Below are 27,340 nucleotides of genomic sequence, written 5' to 3'. Positions count from 1 at the left end.
AGAGGTGTTCTGATCCCCCATGAGATAGCTCTGAAACTTACCTAAATTCTCTGTCTAGTAAAATTGATTGCGCTCAGAGTGATCTGCAATTTTCTCCTTCTTTCTGCTTCCCTATTCAATAGCTTGAAAGTTCCCTGACCTGAAAGGCTCAACTCAAATTGCCAATTCTGCTACCACAGTTCAAGATAAAACTCTGACTTCCTAACATCAGTTCTTTGGTAATACATAATCAGTTGTCTCAAAGTATCTTCTCTATTGCTATCACAAATAAGTAAAAAATGAATTTTTATTTAACTTTTCCCTAATATTATAATGATCTAGTACACTGCTATCAAATAGAACTTCTTCAATGATAGAAATAGTTTATATCTACACTATCCAAAAGAGTAGCTACTAACTACGTGTAGCTGTTAAATTCTTGAAATGTGGCTAAACAGAGGAGCTGAATTTATTTAATTTAAATGTAAATTAGTCATAAGTGGCTATACTATTAGACATTTCAAGTCTAGCCAATCTCACCTTTCCCAGCTAAACCTAACTGACCACTCTTTAGGACTGGCCACCACTGATCACTCCTTTTCTCAAAACTCTCTCCCCTTCCCCAGTTAACAAGCTATTTTCTCTCCTTTCTCTTCTTCCCTCTCATTGCTTGGCTCCCTTCCCCCTCTGCCCCTGAACACCAGGTTGCATCCTAGAATCTCCTTTGTCCCCATTCAACATGATTTCCCCAGTGATTCCACTGACTTAATTTTTAAATGGGCTCTATTCACTAACAACTCCCCAAATTAGTTTCCCACCTTAATCTCTCCCGAGCTCCAGCTCCCTAAAGGATTCCCAATCACCCTCCTGCTGCACTCATTCTTCTTATCTCAGATAAAATATCACATCTTCGATGAGGGATTTCCTGACCTCTCACACCAGGTAAAACAAAGGGATACTACATCTGTGTTGTCACTGCATCCTTCTATCAGGCAGAACTGAGGGGAGAGCCCACAAAGTTCAATGCACTCCTAGGGACAGTGCCCCTGCACACCATTTTCCTGACTGAGGAGGTGAAAGACCCCTAACTCACCTTCCCCACAAACCTCAACACTTATAGCCTAACCACCACAGTCTGCCTAATAGACCTGCAAGCTCCACACTGGCTCTTATCCTTTAGGACTCTGTTCAAAAGTAACTTCATCAGGGGTGCCTGGGTAGCTCAGTTAAGCATCAGACTCTTGATTTCAGCTCAGGTTATGATCTCAGGGTCATGAGATGGAGCCCCACGTGGGGCTCTATGCTGGGCATGGAGCCTGCTTAAGATTCTCTCTCTTGGGGCGCCTGGGTGGCTCAGGTGGTTTCAGTGTCTGCCTTGGGCTCAGATCATGATCTCGGTCCTGGGATTGAGCCTGACGCAGTAGGGAGTCTGCTTCTCCTTCTCCTTCTACACTTCTGTTTGTGCACTCTCTAATAAATAAAATCTTAAAAAAAAAAAAAAGAATTCTTTCTCTCCATCTGCCCCACCCCCCACTCTAAAAAAAAAAAAAAGTAACTTCATCAGAAGACTTCCACAGTATTCCCAGAAAATAGCAACACCCATCCCCTATTCTGGATTCTCTATCCATCTTACCCTGCTTTATTTTTCATCACAACAATCACCACTTAACAGTATATACTTATGACTTTTTTGTCTTCCTCCACTGGAATGTTAGCTCTACTGAAGTAGGAACTTAGTTTGTTTTGGTCACTGTTGTATCCCTTAAGACTAGAACAGAGCCTGGCACATAGTAGGCAATCAACAAATATTGAATGACAAATGCATGAATGAAAAAAAGGTTTAGTCATTATTATAACTCTAATACGGAGCAAAGAATTTCTTACGTGTAATTCGCTGAGTTCCTGTTTATGAAATGAATTGGTTTAAATTCTCTAACAGCAAAAAAAAAGTCTTACCCATCTTTGTATTTTCCAAACCTTAACATTCTGCATGCTTAACATAGATACACAAAGAACTAATATGGACTTGAATTCTGAAATCTGAGTTCTAAGCCTGCTTAAGCTCTCTCAGTATTCCCTGGGTAAACCTGAATAAATATCTTGAATTTAGCTTTTTTATTTACTCATAAGATCTGTTATAGTCCTAAAATTCTGTTATAACAACAATTCAACATAGAAAATTACCTCAATACCTGAGAACATCTTTAGTTGTAATGTAAAGCATATTCATATTTTCTTCCACTATTAGTCTCTGGCTATCATACGCCCAAATTCCTTTGTTAGAAATTCCCCCATCATTTTTCTTAAATAATTCTGTCCTTCACAAATAACACTGTTACAGATTCACCACCTGTTTTGGTAAGGGAGCCTAAGTTATATTTCTTCTGGTAATGGTGGTCTCTTGCCATGACGACAACAACTTCCTTCATCAAGAACTTCATATACAAGGGAAGTTCAAAATCAATTGTCAGTTGTAACTAATGTCATGCATCTGGTGAGACTGCTGGTGAAGTCTGTGGTTATAAAACAAGAAAAAAGTGAACTGTCCATTAAAAGAATTAAACCTTGGCCTTTGACCTCATTAACATTCTCCTCTATATCTGACCTAACTATCTTTAGTCACCCGATAAGCATAACAGAAACCATGTAATCACATCACAACCATGCCAGGTTAGATATGACAACTGATTCTAGGAGACTGCTCATATACAAAAATATTTCAGTGTATGATGCTTAATCTTATGACCTACTTAAATAACTTTGATATTCAGTCTGAAATAAGAGTTTATGTTACTTGGAATTTGATTTTGGCCAATTCCTTACACAGTTAATAAGCCCACATTCTATAGTGAATCCTGACCAGGATCTGAATTAAGACATAAGGACTGTACAACAAATACCTTCTTTCCTTCTAGAGTTCTATTTCTAACAAATCACTGATTAGCATATCATGTTCAGTATCAAGCCACAGGAAAGACTGCTAATATTATGGAAACATCAACTTCCATGACTCATAATATCTACCACACATAAAAATGCAGTTAGCAACTGTTCAACTATATACTGCCTAAACGCCGAAATATTCACCCCAGATAGAAAAATCAAAATTAGTTATGGGAGAACAAAGTTTTGAGTTAAATAAAATAGATCATGTATCACATATTTTCAAAGTACACATTATACTAGGTAATGCACATAAAAATTTTAAAAGGCTGGGTATGACATAGATCAATTTATAATATAAAAACATTAGCCTTTACATTCAATGACTAGAATAACAAAATTAGAGTACGTGTATTTAAATCCTAACATGGCCCACTGATTAGCTATGTGATCTTAGAAAAATTACTCTCTGAGAGTCTCGGGTTCTTCATCTCTAAAAACAGAGTAATACCTACCCCACAGTATTATGGAGATTAAATGAGAAAGTATGTGAGACAAGAGCCGAGATCACAACACATATTAAGTGTGCAAGTTTTTTTGTTTTTTGTTTTTTCCTCTCCATACTATTAACCCAAATATGGAAAGTGCAAATTCTAAAGATCTAGGGAAAAAAACAAAATCCAAAAGGGGCATATTTTCTATTCAGCTGTTACTACCCTATAGGTTTTAACTGCCTTCTACCTAGATTACACAACGGCATGCTACCTTGTTCCCTGGGCTAATCGCCTCTATTTCTATAGTTCTCAACTTTGGCCATGCATTAAAATCACCTGGGAGACTTTTAAAAAGTATTGATGTCTGCACCTCACCCTCTGAGACTCTAATTCAATTGAATAGTGGTGCAACCTGGGCACTGGGATTTTTCAAAACACCTCAGAGATAGCTCTATAATGTTCATCTGGTTGTCCCCACAATATTCCATAATTCTGCCAAAATCATTTTCCCAACTCTCAACAGGTTGTTTCTTGGCTCCAAAAAAACAAGAACAAAAAATTCAACAGTTTGACATTACCTTAAAAACAAAAATTTCAAACTGTAAAAATAGTATTCAAGGATCTGTATATTCTGATTCTAACTTGGTTGAGACGTAGTATAGGAAAATAATTAAAGCTTGGCCTACGGAGCCAAAATGTATCCCAGTTCTGCCACTTACTAGTTGTATGACCCTGAGCAACTTATCATTTCTGTGTTCTCTTCTATTAAATGAGGGTAATAATACTATCTTATAAGATTATTAGACAATTACATGAGTTTCCCTCAAAAGCACTTAGAATAGCTTCTGGCACGTGACAGAAATTTAACAAATGTTAGTTGCTATTCATTTCTTATAGTTTTATTTTCTTGGGGAAAAAAAAGACTTTATTTATTTATTTGAGAGAGAGAGCACAAGCAGAGGGGTAGAGGCAGAGGGAGAAGCAGGCTCCCTGCTGAGCAGGGAGCCCAATGCAGGACTCAATCCCAGGACCTGGGATCATGACCTAAGCCGAAGGCAGACACTTAACTGACTGAGCCACCCAGGCGCCCCATCTTATAGTTTTATTTTCTTCCAAACAAGCAGCAAACCATATTGTCTGTGAGACCTAAAATCAAGTGTAAGGTACCATGCGCATAGATGAGCTCTATGAAGATAGGTTAGTTTTCTAAACTCGATAAACGTCTGACCAAAAGTAAAATTAAATTTTATGGGGGCGCCTGGGTGGCTCAGTCATTAAGCGTCTGCCTTCGGCTCAGGTCATGATCCCAGGGTCCTGGGATCAAGTCCCACATCAGGCTCCCTGCTCAGCGGGAGGCCTGCTTCTTCCTCTCTCACTCCCCCTGCTTGTGTTCCCTCTCTCGTTGTCTCTCCGTCAAATAAATAAATAAATAAAATCTTAAAAAAAAAAAAAATTTGTGTACACACACACATAAATTCATTTCCTCTCCCATGCCTTTTTTTTTTTTTTTTTTTTTTTGCACACCATTGCTGTTGTTTTCACCATATTAAACTTAAGGTGACTTCTGAAGTAGTCTTAAGTTAATGAAAACCTACTAATGTGATCTGAGGTCTGGATAAAAATCTCTTAATTGCTCTATTCTCTTAAATAGCTGAACAGGTAGAGATTTTCTTGAACTTTTAATCAAATTTTATCTTCATGTATCTCTAACATGCTAAAATTCTAATCCTTCACATTCTAATCTGAGATTTGATAGGACTCATTTTATTTTCTAAAAAAACAAGAAGAAATTTAAGATTCTTAATGGAAATAATTTTAATTAAAAGTTAAATGTAGAGGGGCACCTGGGTGGTTTAGTCTGTTAAGAGACTGCCTTCTGCTCAGGTCATGAACCTGGGGTCCTGGGATGGAGCCCCATGTGGGGCTCCCTGCTGAGTGGGAAGTCTGCTTCTCCCTCTGCACTTCCCACTGCTCATGCACTCGCATGTGCTCTCAAATAAATAAATAAAATCTTAAAAAATAAAGTTAAATGTAGAGCAGTGGCTTTAATGATATTCTGCTTATAAAAGCACCTGCATGTCTTAAAACTTAGGAGAAATAGCAAGTAAAAACATTCATGAAAAATCTTCAATCCATACTTTTAAAAACAATGATTGCAGTATTTATGGATATTAAAAGAAATAATAAAATTTTGAAGCCAGTTTTTGCCTTCAAAGTCTAGTTTAGCAAAACAAATAGCTTTCTATTGGATAAATGACATAATCTATTTACTTGGGAGTTAACGGCCTTAATAGTTCTACTTTTGATGTTTATACTATGGGCATGTCAAGCTGCCAAAGATCTTAATAGGAATAAACTGTTAAACAGTGCTGCTGTTCTTTTGATTTTTTGGTCCCCTTTCAGCCACCACCTCAGCCATTCTACACAGAGAAAACACAAAGCCAAAAAGAAAGTAACCAATTTCTTTTAAAAATGGGAACTGAGTTATTTACCAGTGAAATAATTAATACTCTCCCTGAACCTATCTTTTTTTTTTTTTCTTAAAGATTTTATTTATTTATTTGACAGAGAGAGAGAGTGAAAGAGGGAACACAAGCAGGAGGAGTGGGAGAGGGAGAAGCAGGCTTCCCGCTGAGCAGGGAGCCTGATGCGGGGCTCGATCTCAGGACCCTGGGATCATGACCTGAGCCGAAGGCAGACGCTTAACGACTGAGCCACCCAGGCGCCCCTCCCTGAACCTATCTTTAAAGATGGGTGGATGGCAAGCAACCTTAGACCAGAAAGAGAGTATAGTACCACAGATGGAGGAAAGGGCTGAGGGTAGGAGGGAGGGTTGGAAGTCATCTTTCTGTGCCCTTTTTTTCTCAGTGATACTGGACAATCATTGCCCACCCTGTCTTCACTACCAAGGTAGAACATGATTTAATACCAACTAGAAACATTAAACATGGTTCTAAACACTTTGTTTTTAAACTGTAGGTGGCTCAGTCGGTTAAGCATCCGACTCTTCATCTCAGCTCAGGTCTTGATCTCAGGGTTGTGAGTTCAAGTCCCACACTGGGCTCCACTACTTAAAAATGAATAGAATAGAATAGAATAGAATAGAATAGAATAGAATAGAATAGAATAGAATAGAATAGAATAGAAGAATAGAAGAATAGAATAGAATAGAATAGAATAGAATAGAATACAATAGAATACAATAGAATACAATAGAATACAATAGAATAGAATAGAATAGAATAGAATAGAATAGAATAGAATAAAACAGTGTGTATGTCCAGCTGCAGTATCACAGGCAAAGAGGATGACCACTATCTCTCACTGCCCTTTTCCCCAAATGAGCTAAGTGATTACAACTAGGGAGGCAGCTTGTGGCTATGAGCTATGCTCAGAGCAGATATACAAAAAAGTTCCCTAAGAAACAGAATATTTTGGTGGGAGGGCAAATGAAAAATGATGAAGCAATGATTTTAAGAGATTCTCTACTCTATGACATACGTTCCCTAGATCAACCAAAAGAGTCCCTAGGCTCTATTCTATCTAGGACAGTTATCAATCAAAGCAAGTAATATTCCCAAGAGAATATTATTTCCAAGGAAGTATAAACTCATAAACAAAAATAATTAATATCCTAAGGGGTCCAAATGCTATGAAAGAAAACAAACTGAAGAATCTCAGCTGGAGAGAAAATTAGTGAACCAAACTCATCAAAAACTTACCATAATAAATATGCTCAAAAAGATCTGGGAGGATATTGTAAAAATGAAGTACGACCAAACATTCACAGAGAAAACAGCTAGTAATACTGGGTATAAAAATATTATGATGAAACAAAGTATACAGCAGGTTTGAACAGCAAAACAAGTAAAATACAATAATAAATTAGTGAGCAGGAAGAGTGATGAAGTAATTCATCAAGAAGGCATAGCAAAAAGAAGGAAAACATGAGAGATAAAAGATAGAAGCAAAAGTGCCACATTCCCCAAACAGAAGACCCCCTAAAGAGGGCATGATGTATTCCAAAGTAATAAATCTTAAATGATTTTGAAAATTACACACAACAGATGAATTTCTGGAAAACTATAAAAGGCTATGAACACTCCATCAACTTTCACCTGCAGGCATACATACACAAAACCATAGTCCTAACTGTATAAGGACTGGAAAGAAATAAACTATTATTTGCAGATGATATGAATCAGACAAAACATTAAAACTCATAAAGACAAAATAGGTAAACATTCAACCAATATCTGTAAATGTCAAAATGAAAACAGAAACAAAACAAAAACAAAAACTCCTTGAAAGATATAGATCATAATGCCAGGTACAATTTTATAATAGTCAAATTTTATTTTGATCATCACTCCCTCATTGCTGAAGGCCCTATCAATTCTTCTTTCTACCCTGCTCCCACCCCCCATCACCTTCTGGATCCCTCTTTTCATATCAGGTAGCTATAAATTATTCTTCCTTAAAGTGTTAATTGCTAAAGGCTTGAGGAATTTTCAAACTTTTGGGTCTCCAGATCCCTTCACTATCTCAGAAATTACTGAAGCCTCCAAAGAGCTGCTGTTTAATGTGGATTATACCTACTGATATTTGCCCTATTATAAATTAAAAATGAGAAACTCACTATTTCAGCCACGTAATCAAAGTCAACATCAGAAATGACAAGTCAGGTTGATAGTATATATCCTTGGCAATGATGTGATGAAATGGCATTTACCTCTGTGGTCTCTTCCCCAAAACCCATAAGGACTAGTCTAATCAGAGAAAAACAGACAAATCTCAATTGAAGGGCATTGTGCAAAATATCTAACCAGTACTCCTCAAAATTGTCAAGGTCATCAAAAACAAGGAAATCACAGTCAAGAGGACCCTAAGGAAATATGACTACTAAATGTAATGTGCTATTCCAGATGAGATCCTGGGACAGAAAAGGACAACAGGTAAAAACTTAAGGAAATCTGAATCAAGTATGGACTTTAGTTAATAATGTATCAACCTTGATTCATTAATTATATCAAATGTACCATAAATGTGTTAATAATAGGGGAAATTGAGTACAAAGTATATGGGAATGCTATAATTAGCCAGGAGATTGAGGACATCATCACCTCATGTAGTCTCTGGAATAGTGCAGTGTACACTCAGAGAATGAGAAAAGGGGCAAATAACATCAAATACAATCGGAGAAGCTCTCCAAGCATAATGGAAATACAAAAGCTTTCTGGCTTAGAATTCTGCTGATGTACTGTATAAATCACTGGCTATTTTTCTTTTTCAAAGCTAACTCTTGGGCGCCTGGGTGGCTCAGTAGGTTAAGCATCTGCCTTTGGTTCAGGTCCTGATATCAGGGTCCTGGGATTGAGTCCCGCACTGGGCTCCCTGCTGCTTTTCCCTCTCCCTCTGCCCCTCCCACAGCTTATGCTCTCTAATAAATAAATGAAATCTAATTTTAAAAAAAGCTCTTTTTTCAATTCCCATTAGAGTTTATTAGAGTCCCATTATATATCTGCAAATTTTTTTACATTATATTATTCAAGCTTCTAATAAGAACATTTAACAAGGGGCGCCTGGGTGGCTCAGTTGGTTAAGCGACTACCTTCGGCTCAGGTCATGATCCTGGAGTCCCGGGATCGAGTCCCGCATCGGGCTCCCTGCTCGGCAGGGAGTCTGCTTCTCCTTCTGACCCTCCCCACTCTCATGTGCTCTCTCTCTCAAATAAATAAATAAAATCTTAAAAAAAAAAAAAAAAAGAACATTTAACAAGCCAAAAAAATGAAGTTATAATAAGATAGAATCAAAGTACCCATATAATAAGAAATAACTGAGTGTTATTTTCCCACTTGGGAAGTTCAAACATTACAAATATTTAACTACTACTAATCTGTAATGTTCATAAGTTAAAGAAGATAATAAAGCATAAAGTATATTTGTCAAATTATTTTATCCTTTTAAAAAATGTCTCCCTTTAGGAGAAGGTTCAATAAAGTTGTAAAATGGCAAAAAGATTAATAGTCTAGAAGACAAAATATAGGGTGGGTTAGTTTGTGTAAAAGGTAGGGACTAGTCACAGTTTTTCTCTCCAGCCCCCATTTTTGTAAGCCAGTTAGTATATTAATTTATACCCTTAGTGAACTAACATATCTACGCAATGATCATCAATGGCTGCTATTATCACAAGAAGAGAGACAGACATTATATGCCTCCTGATGGTAATACACAACACCCTCAATAAAGTATACTTGTCAAAAAAGAGTCTGAGCAAGTCTAACTCTAATGACCAACTTGCAAGAAATATAAGTGACTGAAGAACACATTAAATAATCACCATGGGGGAAAATCCAGATTGCAGGAAATTCTACAAGACAAACTACCTTATTTATTTATTTCAATACACTGAAAAGGAAAAATTAAAAACAGATACAAGATAGACTTAAAAGATTAAAAAAGACCTCAATAACTTATCAACCAAGGCCAACATAAGGATTATAAAAAATAATATTTATGACACAATCAGGGAAATTTAAGCATTGACTAGTTATTTGATTAAAGAATTACTCGTTTTTAGGATACTAATGGTATTTATGGTTAAAGTTAAAGAAAAGTCTTTATATTTTAGAGAGATTTACTGAAATACATACAAACAAAATGATTTATCCAGGATATGCTCCAAAAAAACATGGGATGGGAAGGTGGGACCACAGATGATACAAAACTGACCTGAATTGGTAATGGTTGAAGACAAGTGACAGGTACATGATGATTCACGACCTTACCCCATCTTTTTAAAACTATTTGAAATTTTCCATAATAAAAAGTTCAAGAAAGATAGAACCATTCTTAAATGTGATTAACATATAAATTCTTACAGTTAGCAAGCAGCTATTAGAAAGAGAGAATTCTTAATGTAAGAGAGAATGAGTATGTAGTAACAAACTGGTGACTAAAATTTCTAGCTGTTTTATTATTTTACATAAAAAGATCTCTGCAACCTAAGAATTTATATAATTTAGGACCACTCAAAATAATACTTGATGTTACCAAACACTGGGGCAATTCCATTAACTGGCATGGCCAAATATACAAACTATATAATGTTGCCAAATATTATATACAGTAGCCATACTTCTTAGAATATGATTTAAAGCTCTCAGTAAAGTCTAGTAACATACCAATTTTACTTTACGAACACCAAATCACAGTCATCATGAAAAACTCACCTAGGAAGTACGTAAAAATAAAGTTTCAGGAAGTTGGATCCTCTCTAGGCCCATTAGAAAGACACTCATTTACTACGTTCTAAGAATTACTGAACTAAATAATCTTTGCATTTCCTTACACTTCAGAAATCCTTCGATTCAAAGTACCCAATTTACATTAGAATCTTAAGAAAGATTACTTCAGTTGAGGGCGCCTTACAATACAAAAGATTCATATGTATTTTAAAAACTGTATTCTCTTCTGAAAAGTCATTTATATAATCCATTTACAATACAACAAAAGATTTTTTACCTCTAACAGACCTTCTAAAGGAAGGTTTCTTCTGGCAACAGAAATAATATGTAAAATATTCAAAAGATATAATGACTGTCCTTAAGGTGAAAAACATATTCAATTTTTTTAATCAAAAAAAATGTTTCACAGTCTACCTCAACCTAGTAATAAAAATTTAACTGCTACACTTTAAGCATTTCTTAGTGGTTAATTGCTAAAGTGATCTAAGTTCTGGATTTTTATAAAATATCATAAGACACATATTAAATGTATACTTGTGTCCTGAAATATAGTAGTTCCATGTACAGAGATTCAATCCATATTTTTCAATATTTACTACTTAAGACAACACTACCACAAAAATTGAACTATACACAAGTGGAATAATGAGTGGGCAAAAGAATTAAAAAAAAAAAAAAAGAAAGAAAGTAGGGTTGCCCTGGTGGCTCAATCAGTTAAGTGTCAGACTCTTTTTTTTTAAGATTTTATTTACTTACTTGAGAGAGAGAGAGTGACAGAGAGAGGGAGAGCACGAGACAGGGAAGGGTCAAAGGGAGAAGCAGACTCCCCAGTGAGTGGGAAGCCTAATGCGGGATTTGATCCCGGGACTCCAGGATCATGACCTGAGCCGAAGGCCGTCGCCCAACCGACTGAGCCACCCAGGCACCCCAAGTGTCCAACTCTTGATTTCAGTTTAGGTCTTGATCTCAGGATTTTGAGTTGAAATCCATGCTGGGTGTGGAGCCTACTTAAAAAAAAAAAAAAAAAAAAAAAAAACAGAAAAAGTAATCTCCTATGGAAGAAGAATATTAAATTAATGGACACCGACAGTAATATTGAGTCCAAGCTTTTGCAACCTCACACCAAGACTACTATAATAGTCTCTTAATATCTTTTACTCTTCCTAATTGTTTTATATCCTGCTTCTACATTCATCTACCTACATAAAAACATACAATGACATACTGTGGCTTTCAGATTCAAGTTCAAAATCCCGGGTCTGGCACTCAAAACCTTCTACAATTTTGGTCTCTATCTGCCTCATGAATCATTCCTGTAAATAACACTACCTTCCAATCTCCCTTAATTTTTCTAATTCATTTCTCCCTAAAAAATAACCCAATAAGCAAATAATTCCCCCCATTTAGCTTTGCCTCTTGTTATCCTCCCTTCCTAGAATGTTCTCCTTGCTCATTTTCCATCCTACGTTCACTATTTACCTGTGCTAATCGGTGTATGTTCTCTTAAGAAAACTCTTTAACTACCCCATTGTATAACAACGACCCAATCCTCATAGCTTGTAAACTATGCCTTGTTTATATCCATCATTTTACACTGAGTAAATCTGTTATTGCCTTATCTATCTATCTCTCTAGTCTTCCCAAAATAAAACTCATTCAGATAAACTATAATGTATATCTCTTGGCATCCCCTTCACCAGGCACAGTACTTTGTACAAAGGCTGCAATTAAAAAAAGTTTACTAATATTTTAAAAACTAGTGCATGCAATCATTTTTTAAAACACTACCAACTCATACTGACACACTACTTCATATTTTCAAAGAACTTTCTGGTTTCTCTAGATCATACTGTCTCTATCAAGTACTCAGAATGAGTATTCTTGCCTACATATTTTTTATTGAAGTAGAATATTTGCCTCAATATTTTAGGAAGAAAAACTGAGATTCTGAGAAAGTATAAAGCCAAAATTACTGAATAGCCTAGGGTTTTTTTCAATGTGTTTTACTGCCTCTCCTGCCTTCTAATTATTTATCTTTTTGGAGAGAAGGCTTGATACAGCTAGTGATATCAACAATAATGGTAGTAGCTTTTATTTATTGGATGTTTAGAATGTCTGTGTAGGCACTTTACAGATATATGATCTAATCAAAACTCAAAACAGGGATGCCTGGGTGGCTCAGTGGGTAAGCATCTTCCTTCAGCTCAGGTCATGATCCCAGGGTCCTGGGATCGAGCCCCCCATCGGGCTCTGTGCTCAGTGGGGAGCCTGCTTCTCCGTCTGCCTGTGGCTCCCCCTACTTGTGCTCACTCTCTCTCTGACAAATAAATAAAACCTTTAAAAACAAAACTCAAAACAATTCTGGAAGGTGGATATTACTATTATCTTTATATAATAGATGAGAAAACTGAAAACCTAGAGAATGTAATTTATTATCCAGGTCATACAACTAAGCAAGCTTAGATTTTAACATGTAGCTAAATGGCTACAAAGCCCATGTTCTTATCCACTTCTCCTAGATCTAAACAGTAACCAGCTTAGGCGGTGCAGTTCAAAGGTGATATTTTATAAATAGGTAACTCAAAAGTAGATCTCAAGATTAGTTTCAAATACAGAATATCTCAGCAGTGCAACTGAAATTATTGGTATTATTCTAAAATAAGCTACAATATCTCACAAAAGAAACTTAATGAACAAGAAAAAGAAAGTTGTTCTCATTGCTTTTTAAATATCTTGCTCCAATCTCTCTGTATCAACAGGATTTAGAATAAAAAATGAATAAAATTTTATTAATACAGCACAGGTATTCTGTTATAGAATTAATACTATCTGTTTAGATATTAGTTTAGAAGGTAACAGTAAATTTTAAGCAATTCTATTCAGAAAGACAGGCACAGAGCCAACACATTAGTGGCAAAGTACTGAAACACCCCTTAAGCTGTGAGCTCTTAGAGAAGATAATTAACCTCCGGCTCGGAGCCCTTTTCTCCATCTATAAAAGTGAGAATAAACAAATACCTACCTTTAATGCTGTTGTGAGGGCAGTTTGACAAAGTATACACTTAGAGAATAGCAATTGTTTTTATTACTGGCATTTTTATTATAAGAGATTAAAAATATTTCAGTTAAAAGAGTTAAGAAAGTCCATTAACTTTAAATAGAGTATTTATGGCAAAGTATACATGTTCTAAGACAAGGCTTTAATCTTAACTTTTTGCTGAAATCATAGTGAAAATAACCTACCATCAGTTTTCCTTTTATAATCGCTGTGACAATAACCTTCATAAACCAAATTACTTCCATGCCAATTTTATTTTCTATTAACAAGTTATTTTAAAGTTTAACTTTTTTTGACCTTTTAAGAAACTAAAACAAGTTTGAACCAGAAATTCAAAAAAGGCTGGGAACAAGTTAACACAATTAAACAAAACTGCATTTTGCTTTCAATCATTAGACTGTTCCTACATTTGAGTCTGAACAAAGGACTTTCACTAAATTAAAATTTACAAACATCTCAATATAATTCCATAGCAACATGAAACATAGAAAAGTTGGCCTCTGCATTATCCCAAAGAATTTACCATCCCAAGGGTTGGGACCAAGTTAATACAAGTAAGCAGAGGAGGAGATAGGACAGAAATATCAGAAAACTGACTGGGTTCTGCTTCAACAAGCTTTAAAATATCTGTTATCTTCATATCAGCAGGAGTTAAAGAATTATCTTAAAATTCTTTTTTTAAGTTTGTTTTAAATACATTTTTTAAAATAAAATGATGGCTTACATCAAACACTTCACAGCTGTACAGGACAATACTTTATTACACTATATTTGAACCACTCACCGAAGTTTGATCAGGTTCTCCATCTGCTAAACCTGCATCCATAGTGAAAGAAGGTAAGTTTATGCTTCTCTTTCTGTTAATGTTTAGCCATCCTGTAAATCTGAAAATCCTAGAAGAAAAAAAAATCATAGGTATTAGGACTAATATAAAACTGTGATAAATGGAAAATAAAGCAGCAAGTATATTAGGAGGGAGAAATCATTACAGGATGAGGTTATTGGGAAATCCAATCATGGAGAAAAGAGATTTTGACATGGGCCTTAAAGAATGGTAAAGGTTTGGGGCACCTGGGTGGCTCAGAGGGTTAAGCGTCTGCCTTCGGCTCAGGTCATGATCCCAGGGTCCTGGGATCAAGCCCCACATCGGGCTCCCGGCTGAGCAGGGAGCCTGCTTCTCCCTCTCCCTCGGCCTGCTGCTTCCCCTACTTCTACACTCTCTCTCTGTCAAAAATAAATAAAATCTTAAAAAAAAAAAAAAATATAGAATGGTAAAGGTTCAGAGAAAAAAATGGAAAAAAAGAAAATATACCAAGTGAAGAATAGCAAGAGCAAGGTTACAGATAGGAGATTGTTCAAAGTTTAAAAAGATGTTTAAATCTACTTACAATTAAGGAAATAAATGTTTTTTTTTTTTCATGATTACACTGGCAAAAACTAAAAAGTGTGCTAATATTGCCAACACTGGCAAGAACGTAGGAAAAATGCAGGAAAAAATATTCTCATATACTTTTTTTTTTTTTTAAGATTTTTTTATTTATTTATTTGAGAGAGAGAGAATGAGAGAGAGCACATGAGAAGGGGGAGGGTCAGAGGGAGAAGCAGACTCCCTGCCAAGCAGGGAGCCCGATGCGGGACTCGATCCCGGGACTCCAGGATCATGACCTGAGCCGAAGGCAGTCGCTCAACCGACTGAGCCACCCAGGCACCCTTCTCATATACTTTTGTGAGAAGAATGTAAATCATAATTTTTGGAAGGGCAATTTAAAATATATAGACTTTAATCCAGTAATTTTGAGGCTAATAATTATGCCACACTTATTTGTTTATACAAATGCACAAAGATATATAAACACATCCAAGAGTAATAGTATGATGAGAAAACTGGAACAACCTTAATGTCAATCATCAGGAGTTTGCTTAAATTATACTAGAGATATATAATGGAACATCATGCAACTTTTTAAAAAATTTTTTATTGTTATGTTATCACCATACATTACATCACTAGTTTTTGATGTAGTGTTCCATGACTCATTGTTCGTGCATAACACCCAGTGCTCCATGCAGAACGTGCCCTCTTTAATACCCATCACCAGGCTAACCCATCCTCCCACCCCCCACCCCTCTAGAACCCTCAGTTTGTTTTTCAGACGATATCGTCTCTCATGGTTCGTCTCCCCCTCCGATTTTTCCCCCCTTCATTCTTCTCCTCCTGCTATCTTCTTTTTTTTTTTAACATATATTGCATTATTTGTTTCAGAGGTACAGATCTGTGATTCAACAGTCTTGCACAATTCACAGTGTTCACCATAGCACATACCCTCCCCAATGTCTATCACCCAGCCACCCCATCCCTCCCCCACCGACTCCAGCAACCCTCAGTTTGTTTCCTGAGATTAAGAATTCCTCATATCAGTGAGGTCATATGATACATGTCTTTCTCTGATTGATTTATTTCACTCAGCATAACACCCTCCAGTTCCATCCACGTCATTGCAAATGGCAAGATCTCATTCCTTTTGATGGCTGCATAATATTCCATTGTGTGTGTGTGCATGTGTGTGTGTGTATATACACCACATCTTCTTTATCCATCCATCTGTCGATGGACATCTTGGTTCTTTCCACAGTTTGGCTACTGTGGACATTGCTGCTATAAACATCAGGGTGCATGTACCCCTTCGGATCCCTACATTTGTATCTTTGGGGTAAATACCCAGTTCACGCAGCAACTTTTAAAAATTAGGTAGGTCTTCACATACTCTTTATATATTTACTTTATATATAAACTAGAAAGAAGGCCACATTAGGTGGAAAAGGCAAATTATAGAACATTATATATAAAATACTGTGTGTTTTCCCATTTTTACAATCAATATGTATCACTTTTATAGTTTTTATTTTTAAAGTCTTAGATGCACACTAAAATTCATATTTGAATATTGACAGGCATTATTCTAGAAATTGGCAATACTAAAAACAAAATAATAAAACACCCATAGGACGCTTCAACTTCAAAAGTATTTTACCAATTTTTTTCCTCCTATCCATTCCATTTCAAGGGTTTATTTATTCCTAGACATTAGGCACTTAAATACATCAGTGAAGGAGTTCCCCTCTACTTGCTAGATGGAATGCTGCCTGATTCATGAATCATTTAATAAAACCGACTGGATCTTTAAAATAAAAAAATACATCAATAAACAAAACAAAAAGCCCTAATTTCATGGAGCTTGTATTCTAGAAAGAAAAAAACAATAAATACAATAAATTAAAAGTCACATGTTAGAAACCCATATTGCATTATATTTTAACTAAGTAAAAATTTTTTTAAAAGGTTATATGTTAGAAGGTGATGCTATGAGAAAAAAATAAGGCAGGCTAAGAAAAACCAGGGAGGAAAGGATTACAATTTTATATAGGATGTTCATGCTAGGTCTCACTGAAAAGATGACATCTAATCAAACATTTGAAGTAGGGAGGAAATTAGCCATGTAGATATCTGAAAAAGCATTTTCAGGTCAGAGGGAATAGCCCAGTGCAAAAGTCGTAAGTGCCTAACTTGTAAGCTTGAGGAATAGCAAGAAAGCAATGTGGCAAGAACAACGTGAGCAAAGGGATGAAAGAGTAGTAGGAGATATGATCACAGAAGTAAGGGAACAAAAATAGAAGTAGATCCAGTAGATCCAGTAGGTCCAGTGGGCCACTGCAGATCTTGGCCTCTAATTCTAAGTAATATGAGAAATCACTGGAGGGTTCAGAGGAAAGAACAACGTGATCTGACTTACATTTTTAAAGTTTCTGTGTTGACAATAACTGTAGTAGTGGGGGAAGGGTAGAAATTAGGAATTCAGTTAAGAGGCTATTGCAGTAATCCAGGAGAGAAACAATGATACTAGGATTAAGGACAGCCATAAAGATACTCAGAAGTAATAGAATTCTATATATATTTACAAAGTAAAAGCAACAGGATTTCCTGAAGGATTGACTATGAAGTGGGAAAGAGAAAGTAATTCACAAAGATTTTTGGCCTGAATGACTGAAAAGATGGCCATCAGATGAGACAAGGAAGACTGATGGGGGAGGCAAGGTTTTTTTCTTTGGGGATACTTGGGGGGTGGTAAACACATTTAGTTTGGGGTATGTTAACTTTGAGATGTCTATTTGATATTCAAGTGGGCATGTTGAGCAAGCAGTTGGGTATAATATACCACAGTGACGTCTAAGATAGCAAAATGAGGAGCAAAGTGTTTGAACACATTTAATTTTTAAAGACATGAATGTATTCTTAGTAGCAGGCATGTGATAAATATTTGTTAGCTAACCAGTATTTGGTTTTGCAGTAATTTTATAAGAGAAGATTTGGTTCCATTATGCTTATATTATATTTTAGCAATAAGCAGCTCTTGAAAGCTTTATGTAAACAAAATAGTAATGAAACCATACACGACAAGGAATTCACTATGTAACAAAGGTCACAAAGTGCAAGGTAACTGGTTGTGATTTTGGTTCTTCTTTCGACCAGTATTTTAAGAGTGAAAACTTATACATATAACAATGTAGATTTAAGACTCGTCCTAAAACTCTGAGCAGCAGCCATCCTCTTTACAAGGGGAAACATTCTCATTGCACCCACCTCTCGCACCATATCTGTATCTGTACTTTCACTGCTTCACTCGTTTTTGCCAACTGCCTAGGTTCTGTAAATACTTACATTCTGTCTGATTTAAAGACACCTGTACAGAATCTTTTCTGAAACAAAGAAATTCAATAACAAACAACTGCTTTTGAAGAAGAGCAATTTGAAAAGCTCCCATTTTGGATTTCTTCTCTATCAGCCACAATCTTTTCTGTGATTAAGCTTTCTACCCATGCTTTTGACCTACTCTCTTCTAGCACCTAATGGTAGTATAGGGTTCTACTATAAGAATTTGTCCTGTCAGTCCTTCCATTTGTCTATAATGCTCAAACCTCCCCGACTGTTAAAAAGTCCTTTCTCAGTTCTACTTTCCTGAAAGCTACCCTATGTCTCTTTTACCTCCACTGGAAAATTTCATAAATGTTCACACATTCATTTCCTCTATTTCTTCCCCCTGCTTTCATGCCTACATAATGTTGGTTCTATACCTAGGTTAATATGAAGCACAGATGTATATGTCTGTTGTATGTGTAGCTTTTGGTGACTTATTAATATTCTCCTGACTTTATCCCAATTTATGATTAAATTAAATGCTATGCCTTCCTTAACCATCATTGTCTGGAAATGTAGATTTCCTCCCAATATAATTTTCACTTAACTGAACCTTCCCATGCTATATGGAATAAAAGGGCAAGAGCAGGAATCCTTGTCTTGTTCCTGATCTCAGGGGGGAAAGTTTTCAGCTTTTCAGCACTGAATATGATGTTAGCTGTGGGCTTGTCATATATGGCTTTTATTATACTGAGGTATATTCCCCCTTATCTGCACTGAGATGAAATGGATGTTGAACTTTGTCAAATGCTTTTTCTGCATCTATGGAAATGATCAGATGATTTTTATACTGTACTTTATTAATATGGTATACCACATTGACTAATTTGTGGATGTTGAACCATCCTTGCAGCCCTGGAATAAACTCACTTGATCATGGCGTATGATCCTTTTGATGTATTGTTTAATTCAGTTTGCTAATATTTTTTTCAGGATTTTTGCATCTATGTTCCTCAGGGATATTAACCTATAATTTTCTTTTTTTGTGGCATCCTTGTCTGATTTGGTATCAGGTAAATGCTAGCCTTGTAAAATGAATTAGGAAGAGTTTTCTCCTCTTTTATACCTAGGAAGAGTTTGAGAAGGATTGATATTAGTTCTTCTTTGAATGTTTGGTAGAATATACAAGTGAAGCCACATGACCTTGGACTCTCGCTTGTAGGAAGTTTTTAAATTGCTGATTCAACCTCCTTACTAGTAACTGATCTGTTCAGTTTCTATTTCATCATAATTTAGTCTGGATAGCTTGTATACTTCTAGGAATTTGTCCATTTCTTCTAGATTGTCCAATTTGTTGGCATGTAATTGTTCATAGTAGTTCTTGTGATCCTTTGTATTTCTGTGGTATCAGTTGTAATATCTCCTCTTTCATTTCTGATTTTATTTATTTGAGTCCTCTTTTTCCCTTAGTGAGTTTTAGCTAAAGGATTGCCAATTTTGTTTATCTTTTCAAAGAATCAGCTCTTGGTTTCACTGATCTTTTTTTTTTTTTTTTTTAAGATTTTATTTGACAGAGAGGTAGAGAGCACAAGTATAGAGAGGAAGGCAGAGAGAGAGAGGGAGAAGCAGGCTGTCTGCTGAGCAGGGAGCCTGATGCAGGACTTGATCCCAGGACCCTGGGATCATGACCTGAGCCAAAGGCAGCCACCCAACCAACCGAGCCACCCAGTGCCCCTCATTGATCTTTTCTACTGTCTTTTTAGTCGCCATTTCATTATTTCTGCTCTTTGTTATTTCCTTCCTGGTTTGTTCTTTTTATATTTCCTTGAGATGTAAAGTTAGGTTGTTTATGAGATTTTTCTTGTTTCTTGAGCTACAGCATTTATCACTGTGAACTTCTCTCTTGGGATGGCTTTTGATGTATCCCACAAATTTTGGTATATTTCCATTTTTGTCTTGAGGTATTTTTTTTATCTCTCTTTTGATTTCTTCTTGACTCATGTGGTTGTTCAGTAGCATGTTGTTTAATCTCCACATATTTGTAAACTTTCCAGTTTTCTTCATGTAATTAATTTCTAATTTTAACCATTGTGGTAAAAATGATGCTTGATATGATTTCAATACTCTTTAATAGATTAAGACTTGTTTTGCTAATGATGTACTATATGCTGGCTAACTGAACATAATAAAAAAAAATTTTAATTAAATTTAAAAAAAAGACTTGTAGCTTAACATATGATCTATTCTGGAGAATGTTCCATGTATACTTGAGAAGAATGTGCATTCTGTTGCTTTTGGATAGAATGTTCTGATGTTTATTAATTCCATCTGGTCTAACATGCTATTTAAGGGCAGTGTTTTCCTATCGCTTTTCTATCTGGATCATCTAACCACTGATATTGGGGTATTAACATCTCTTATTATTATTGTATTGCTGTCTCCTCTTTAGGTCTTGTTAATAGTTGCTTTATATATGTAAATGCTCTGATGTTGGTGTATAAATATTTACAAATGTTACATCATCCTGTTGGATTGATGCCTTCATTATTATATGATGCCCATCTTTGTCTTATTACAGTTTTTGAAGTATATTTTGTTTGATGTAAGTACAGCTACTCCAGCTTTCTTTTAGTTTCCATTTGCATGGAGTATCTTTTTCCATCCCTCCCCTTTCAGACTTTTGTGTGTCCTAATATCTAAAGTGAGGCTCTTCTGGCAGCATACAGATGGTCTTGGGTTTTTTTGTTGCTGTTATTGTTGTTTTATCTATTCAGTCACTGTCCAATCTTTGATTGGAGAATTTAGCCCAATCAGATATAAAATAATTTATTTTTTAAAAATAATTATTGATAAGTATGTGCTTATTGCCATTTTGTTAAGTGCTTTCTGGCTATTTTCATAATTCCTCTCTGTTCCTCTCTTCTTCTCTTACTCTCTTCCTTTGTGGTTTGGTGACTTTCTTTAATGGTATGCTTATATTCCCTTCTCTTCTTTTTTTGTGTATTCACTGTAAGTTTTTATTTTGTGGTTGTCATGAGGCTTACATATAACAACCTCTAACTATAGCAGTGGATTTTAAGTTGATAACAACTTAAGTTTGATCCCACGGTAAGGCTTATCATTTTTACCCCCACCCTACCCTCCCACATTTAAAAAATGTAAAACCATGAGACTGGATGAGAGCTCCTGGGTTACCTGTGCAGACAAAAAAAGGACCAAGTTCAGATCCCTAGGGTACTTCAATATTAAACGACCAATATTTATAGGATGAATGAATCCCAATTTTTTGCTTTTCAGTTTGCAAAATTACTCCATGTAGACAGCCCATAGACATTTCCAGGCAGAGTGACCTTTCTCAAGAAGATTAGCTGCCTCAAAGTTAACACTTTGCCCAAGGCAAAAGGCAACCTTAGTTAGACATTAGTCAAACCTCCAGGATCCTGTAAAAAAAAAAAAATCCCTTTGGAAACTTCCTTTATCTCTACCCAACCCCCCCTCCCAAATATATGTTAGCAATCATCCCCCAAACATATGGCCCACTGATACACATCTGAAGGGATCTCATGACAAAGGTTTTACTAGTCAGTAGTTTGGCTAAGATCAAGTGTAGTATCTGTTCTTATCAGTTTAAATGACTTTTCCTAACAAACAGCTAGCCCCTCAAGGTCCTGGAAACCTTGCTTCCCAATGTATTAGAGACTTACACTATCCCTAACCCCCTCCCAACTTGAAAGTATAGAATCAGCCACTCCTCACAACCCCAGTGCTGCTCTTTCTGCCCTCAGGTCCTATCCCGGGCTTTAATAAAACCACCCTTTTTTGCACCCAAGCCATCTCAAGAATTCTTTTTTGACCCTTCGCTCTCAAACCCCAACATTTCACATCAATTACATTAAGTAAAGGCTGAATTAACGGGGCGCCTGGGTGGCTCAGTCGTTAAGCATCTGCCTTCGGCTCAGGTCATGATCCCAGAGTCCTGGGATCGAGCCCCGCATCGGGCTGCCTGCTCTGCGGGAAGCCTGCTTCTCCCTCTCCCCCTCCCCCTGCTTGTGTTCCCGCTCTCACTGTCTCTCTCTCTCTGTTGAAAAATAAATAAAATCTTTAAAAAAAAAAAAAAAGACTGAATTAACTAATACAAAAGGCAAAGAAGATACACACACAAAAGTCAAATCATAACATGACTGATTTAAAAGAGGAAGCAGGGAGCGGAAAAGAAATAAAATTAAGGATAAGTGCCCTAAATTCCTTACCTTTGATAATAGGAAGTTGAGGTAAGAGACACTGCTAATATGTCAAAAAACAAGTTTTTAGTATTTTCTTTGAAACCAAAGACTGCAACATATAAAACAAAAAATCCTAGAGAGAGAGGGTGATTGATTAGAGGCTTAAAGTATAAGCACAATTTCCCCATCTTTCAGAGGTTAAAGTCAAAAGATGTTTAAATTGATGTAGTTCTGGAATGTCAGTGAGGTCCGGAGCCGACGGCCAAGAAAGAATTCTTCAGAAGTCTTTGGTGCAAAAGGTGATTTTATTAAAGCTTGGAGATAGGACCCGTGGGCACAAAGAGCTGCAGCCCTAGGGCTGTGAGGAATGGCTAATTATATACTTGCGAGTTGGGGGAGGTAAGGAAAAAGGTAAGTGTCCAAGAGGACTCTGGTATGCTAAAAAAGACTCAGGTTACCGGAGGCCCGGCTATTGTCAAACTAAGGTTGTTTTTCCCTCTAACAAAGCATTATTATTAAAATAGCTGGAAATTTCCTGGGTCAAAGTTGTGGGATGTCAGCTTGTGCTTTGTCCTCAGCTTGCCTTCTGCTCCCTCATCAAAATGATAATCTAAGAATTAAAAAATTTATTTCTTAAAGTCAAATGGTAATTAAACACAATCTTAATGGCAGTAGGCACTAGGGAGCAGACTTGAGAAGAAAAGCAATCTTTCCTGCCATTTAAAAAAAATTTTAAACAGTGTATGTTACATATACAATCAAAAAGAAAGTGTAATAAAATTTTTGTAAACCAGTACAATGTGTCATAATCCTAAAGACTCCTTTCTCCAAATTGCAGAGCTAAAACTAGCCTTGCATCCAAATTTAAACATAATTACTAGTCAAATGCAAAGTTTAAAGAAGACTTTGTTCCCTCTTTTGTTCCTTTTGTTATCAGTACTCTAGCTATTGTTTCGGGAATTGGTGCCTCACTGTCTACACTTAAAAAGTTCCTAGAAAAAGTAATTTTTATAATAATTCTTCTTTATTGTGGGCCTAAATTGCTATTTCAGTCACAGAGAAAAGGAAGGAGCAACTACTAAGCAAGGCTAACATCTTTAACACGTCATTTAATCTTTTTTTTTTATTTATTTATTTGAGACGGACAGAGAGAGCACAAGCAGGGGGAGGGGCAGAGGGAGAGGGACAAGCTGACTCCCTGCTGAGGAGGGAGCCCCACCTCAGGAGCTCCAGGACCCTGGGATCATGACCTTAGCCAAAGGCAGACACTTAACCAACTGAGCCACCCAAAAGCCCCTCCTTTAATCTCAACAACTTTATGATGCTATAATGAATGATGGCTGCCTATGAAGGCATCAACAAGTTGTATATGGTTAGTATTTCCTCCTCTCTCACAGGATGCCCCAGAAGTTTTTGTTCTGTTTTGTTAAATGAGTATGTAACAAAAACAAAAATTCTCAAAAGCAAGAATGCTTATCAGTGAACATACCATACTTCTAAAGAATAATATACTGGAAAGGAGTATTAGATTCAATAATCTTAATCTCACTCACTGCCAATTTGACCCCCCCAAAAAATAAATTGCAAATAAAAACAATTTCGTTTAGCTAGTCTGACCTAATCTACAGTATTTACACTAAGTCAAATACTTAAGGAAAGCCTAGTATGAGAAATTCATCACATGAAATGTAACAGTTCCCAAAAAGCAAGCCAGCACCAACATCCTATTCATAAGCACTTTGACGGAAAAAAAAATATGTAAATGGATTGCTGGATTAAAACAGTCATCTATCCAAAATGGCTTTCATCTCAATTACTGCAAAATAGTGCAGTACATATGTTCCTTAGAGTATAATAATATTTTGGCACCTATGAATTATGTTAAAATTCCTTCCATTCTAAAAATAATAACAACAACGATGATGATAAAATACACAATATGTAGAGTTCAGCCAAAACAATATCATTAGCAATTTGCCCAGAGGAAAACCAATAGTGTTAGACTAATTTCAATGAAAAACAGAAAATCACTACTAAATTTCTGGTAAGGTAGAAAACAAATTCCATTTCCCATTTTCTTTAGACCAACCATTAATATACATAATTCATAACTTTTAAGACTTAAAATAAGCCTTTACACCTCTGTTGCTTCACCATCAATTATATATCCTTTGTATGGGCTCAAAACACATTCATCAAATATTTATTTACTTCTTGTCATGTAGGGGACACTGTTGTAGATTCTGGACATATATGGAACAATAAATATCATTCCTTGTTCTAGCCAAAAGAAGGCAAAATAAACTGACTTGTATACGACAATTTAATGAGCCTTATGACAAAGCTACATGCATGATATTACCTACAGTAACACATAAGGATACTAAACTCACCCTTCTGGAGGTAGTAGAGTAAGAACACAAAAAACAAAACTTTGCAAAGCCTTTTTATATTAAATAAAACAAATTAACTACCAGAAGCAGAATAAATAAATAAATCTAAATAGGATTAATTAATGCAGAATCTTTTATAAATCTTTATAATCTAGGGGTGCCTGGGTGGCTCAGTCGGTTAAGCATCTGCCTTCGGCTCAGGTCATGATCCCAGGGTCCTGGGATCAAGCCCCACATTGGGCTCCCTGCTCGGCGGGGAGCCTGCTTCTCCCTCTTGCTCTGCCTCCCGCTCCCCCTGCTTGTGCTCTCTCTCTGTCAAATAAATAAATAAAATCTTAAAAAAAAAAAATCTTTATAATCTAATGGCTTAATTTATGCAGTCTATTTTGAACTTTACTTTTTTTCGAGATTCATCTATTTGGTTTTAGACTTAGTAACAAAACCAGTTTACCTTATCTCCCAATAAATACCTAATTCCACAAAAAATAAAATAAGGAACTGAAGTAATCTCAAATGAATTACTATATAGTTTACAATTTTTCTAAGAAATACATGTGGAAAAGGAATAGATTAGAAAGGTAACTTCCTAGTTTAAAAATAAGCTTTACTCACAGTAAGATTCTATTTTATATACACACACGCACACACACACACACACACATATATATATATATATCTCACTGGACATTTTGCAGAGTTGGATACAGAGAAGAAAGTATGAATGATAGAATATAACTCAAGGTAATACATTTCCTTAAGAGTATCAAGCCAATCTGCAGAGAACTGTGTAAGATCCCTCTTATTATACATTCATACTTCCCTTTTAAAACTTCAAAAAAAAAAAAAAATCATTCCAAAGTGAAATATATAGTTCTATGGGTTTAAAGGGAAATAGAAAAACAGGATATAGAGACAATAACCAACCCAGTAGCAACCAGACCCAGCACCCAATCTGTAATCTCTATCAATTCTCACTGAAAGACACCAGGGCTTCTTGGAGAAATGGCATATTCTAGGTCTAGCACAACAAATGTACAAGGTATACCTAGAGTATCTTACATTCCAGTATCTTGCATATCCAAGCAAAAATGCTATAAAAGACTTCTGGAGTTATATAATGAAGACTCAGGAGCCAACTCAAAAGGGTTCCCAATAGCCAAAGATGGGACCACTTTACAGGGAAAATTTATATCTATAAAATGCAGTTTGAAAATCAAAGAGCTAATCATTTAAAAAAATTTGAAACAGGAGCAAATTAAACCTAAAAAAGTTAAAGGAAGGAAATAACAAAGAGCAGAAATATGACACAGAAAACTAAAATACAAAGAGATAATCTACAAAGTCAAAAGTTATTTCTTTAAAAAGATTCAAATTGATGAAGGCTAGGTAAAACAAGGGAAAAAAAAAAAAGAGACCGCAAAAATAACCAATATTATGATTGATAAAGGAGACATCATAACAAATCCTCCAAATATTAAAGGTATCCTGAAAGAAAATTATAAATAACTCTATACCAATAAATTTGAAAATTTGTAAGAAAAAGAAATTCCTAGAAAAATCCAACTTATTGAAACTTCCACAAAAAGAAACAAAATCAGAATAGTCCTACAGAATCCATAATAAATAACTTTCCAACAAAGAAAATTCTCATTATTAGTTACTTCACTTGTGAATTTTACCCAACAATGGGGAGTCAGGGTGATGGGAGGAGACAGAAATCTTACACAAATTTTTCCAGAAACACAAAAATGAAAGAACATTACCCAAGTAGTTTTATAAGGCATATAAAACTTGACAAGGACATTTAAAGGCAGGAAAATTATAACTCGAGATATGGATGTCAAAATCCTATAAAAAAAGTAACTGAAAGCCAAATCTAGTAATATATAAAAAGGACCACCACTATAATCAAGTTAGGTTTATCTGCTAAAAAACAAAAACAAAAAAAACCCATCAGGGCGCCTGGGTCAGTTAAACATCTGCCTTCAGCTCAGGTTATGACCCCAGGGTCTTGAGATCAAGTCCCGAATCGGGTTCCCTGCTCATTGGGAAGTCTGCTTCTCCCTCTGCCCTTCCCCCCAACTTGTGCATGCAAGTACGCGTGTACACTCGCACTCTCTCTCGCACGCGCAAAAAAAAAAAAAAATCAATCTATACAACCCACTACATTATAATAAAATGAGAAAAATCACATGTTCGTTGTAATGCTGAAAAAGAATTGGGAAAATTTATACCTACTCGTGACAAAAAACTCTTACCCAACTATGAATAGAAGAAAACCTACCCAATCAAATAAAACCAACAGAAAACCATTTAGAAGCTATTTAAAAATACCATAATTAGAGATCAGATTCAAGACATACTAACTTT

The 27,340-nt window shown here is 35.8% G+C and overlaps 1 protein-coding gene across 7 annotated transcripts in view; it reads right to left on the bottom strand.

The window, feature by feature from the left end:
• The window catches only part of OSBPL8 (oxysterol binding protein like 8), a 157,885-nt gene that overhangs the window by 92,874 nt on the left and 37,671 nt on the right, over positions 1-27,340 (bottom strand). For 6 of the 7 annotated variants that reach the window (XM_045872926.3, XM_064590860.1, XM_045872927.3 and 3 more), the window contains one exon: positions 14,446-14,554. In XM_045872926.3, the coding sequence (XP_045728882.1) occupies positions 14,446-14,487 (42 nt within the window). In that variant the 5' untranslated portion in view covers positions 14,488-14,554. Of the gene's footprint in view, positions 1-14,445; positions 14,555-27,340 lie in introns of those variants that run through there. The other variant, XM_045872930.3, reaches the window with a different exon arrangement.

This window comes from Mirounga angustirostris, unplaced genomic scaffold, assembly GCF_029215605.1.
Source record: "Mirounga angustirostris isolate CCGP_5_RB_7025 unplaced genomic scaffold, mMirAng1.0.hap1 SCAF_5, whole genome shotgun sequence".
Classification (NCBI taxonomy): domain Eukaryota; kingdom Metazoa; phylum Chordata; class Mammalia; order Carnivora; family Phocidae; genus Mirounga; species Mirounga angustirostris.
This window is presented reverse-complemented; position numbering and strand designations above follow the sequence as displayed.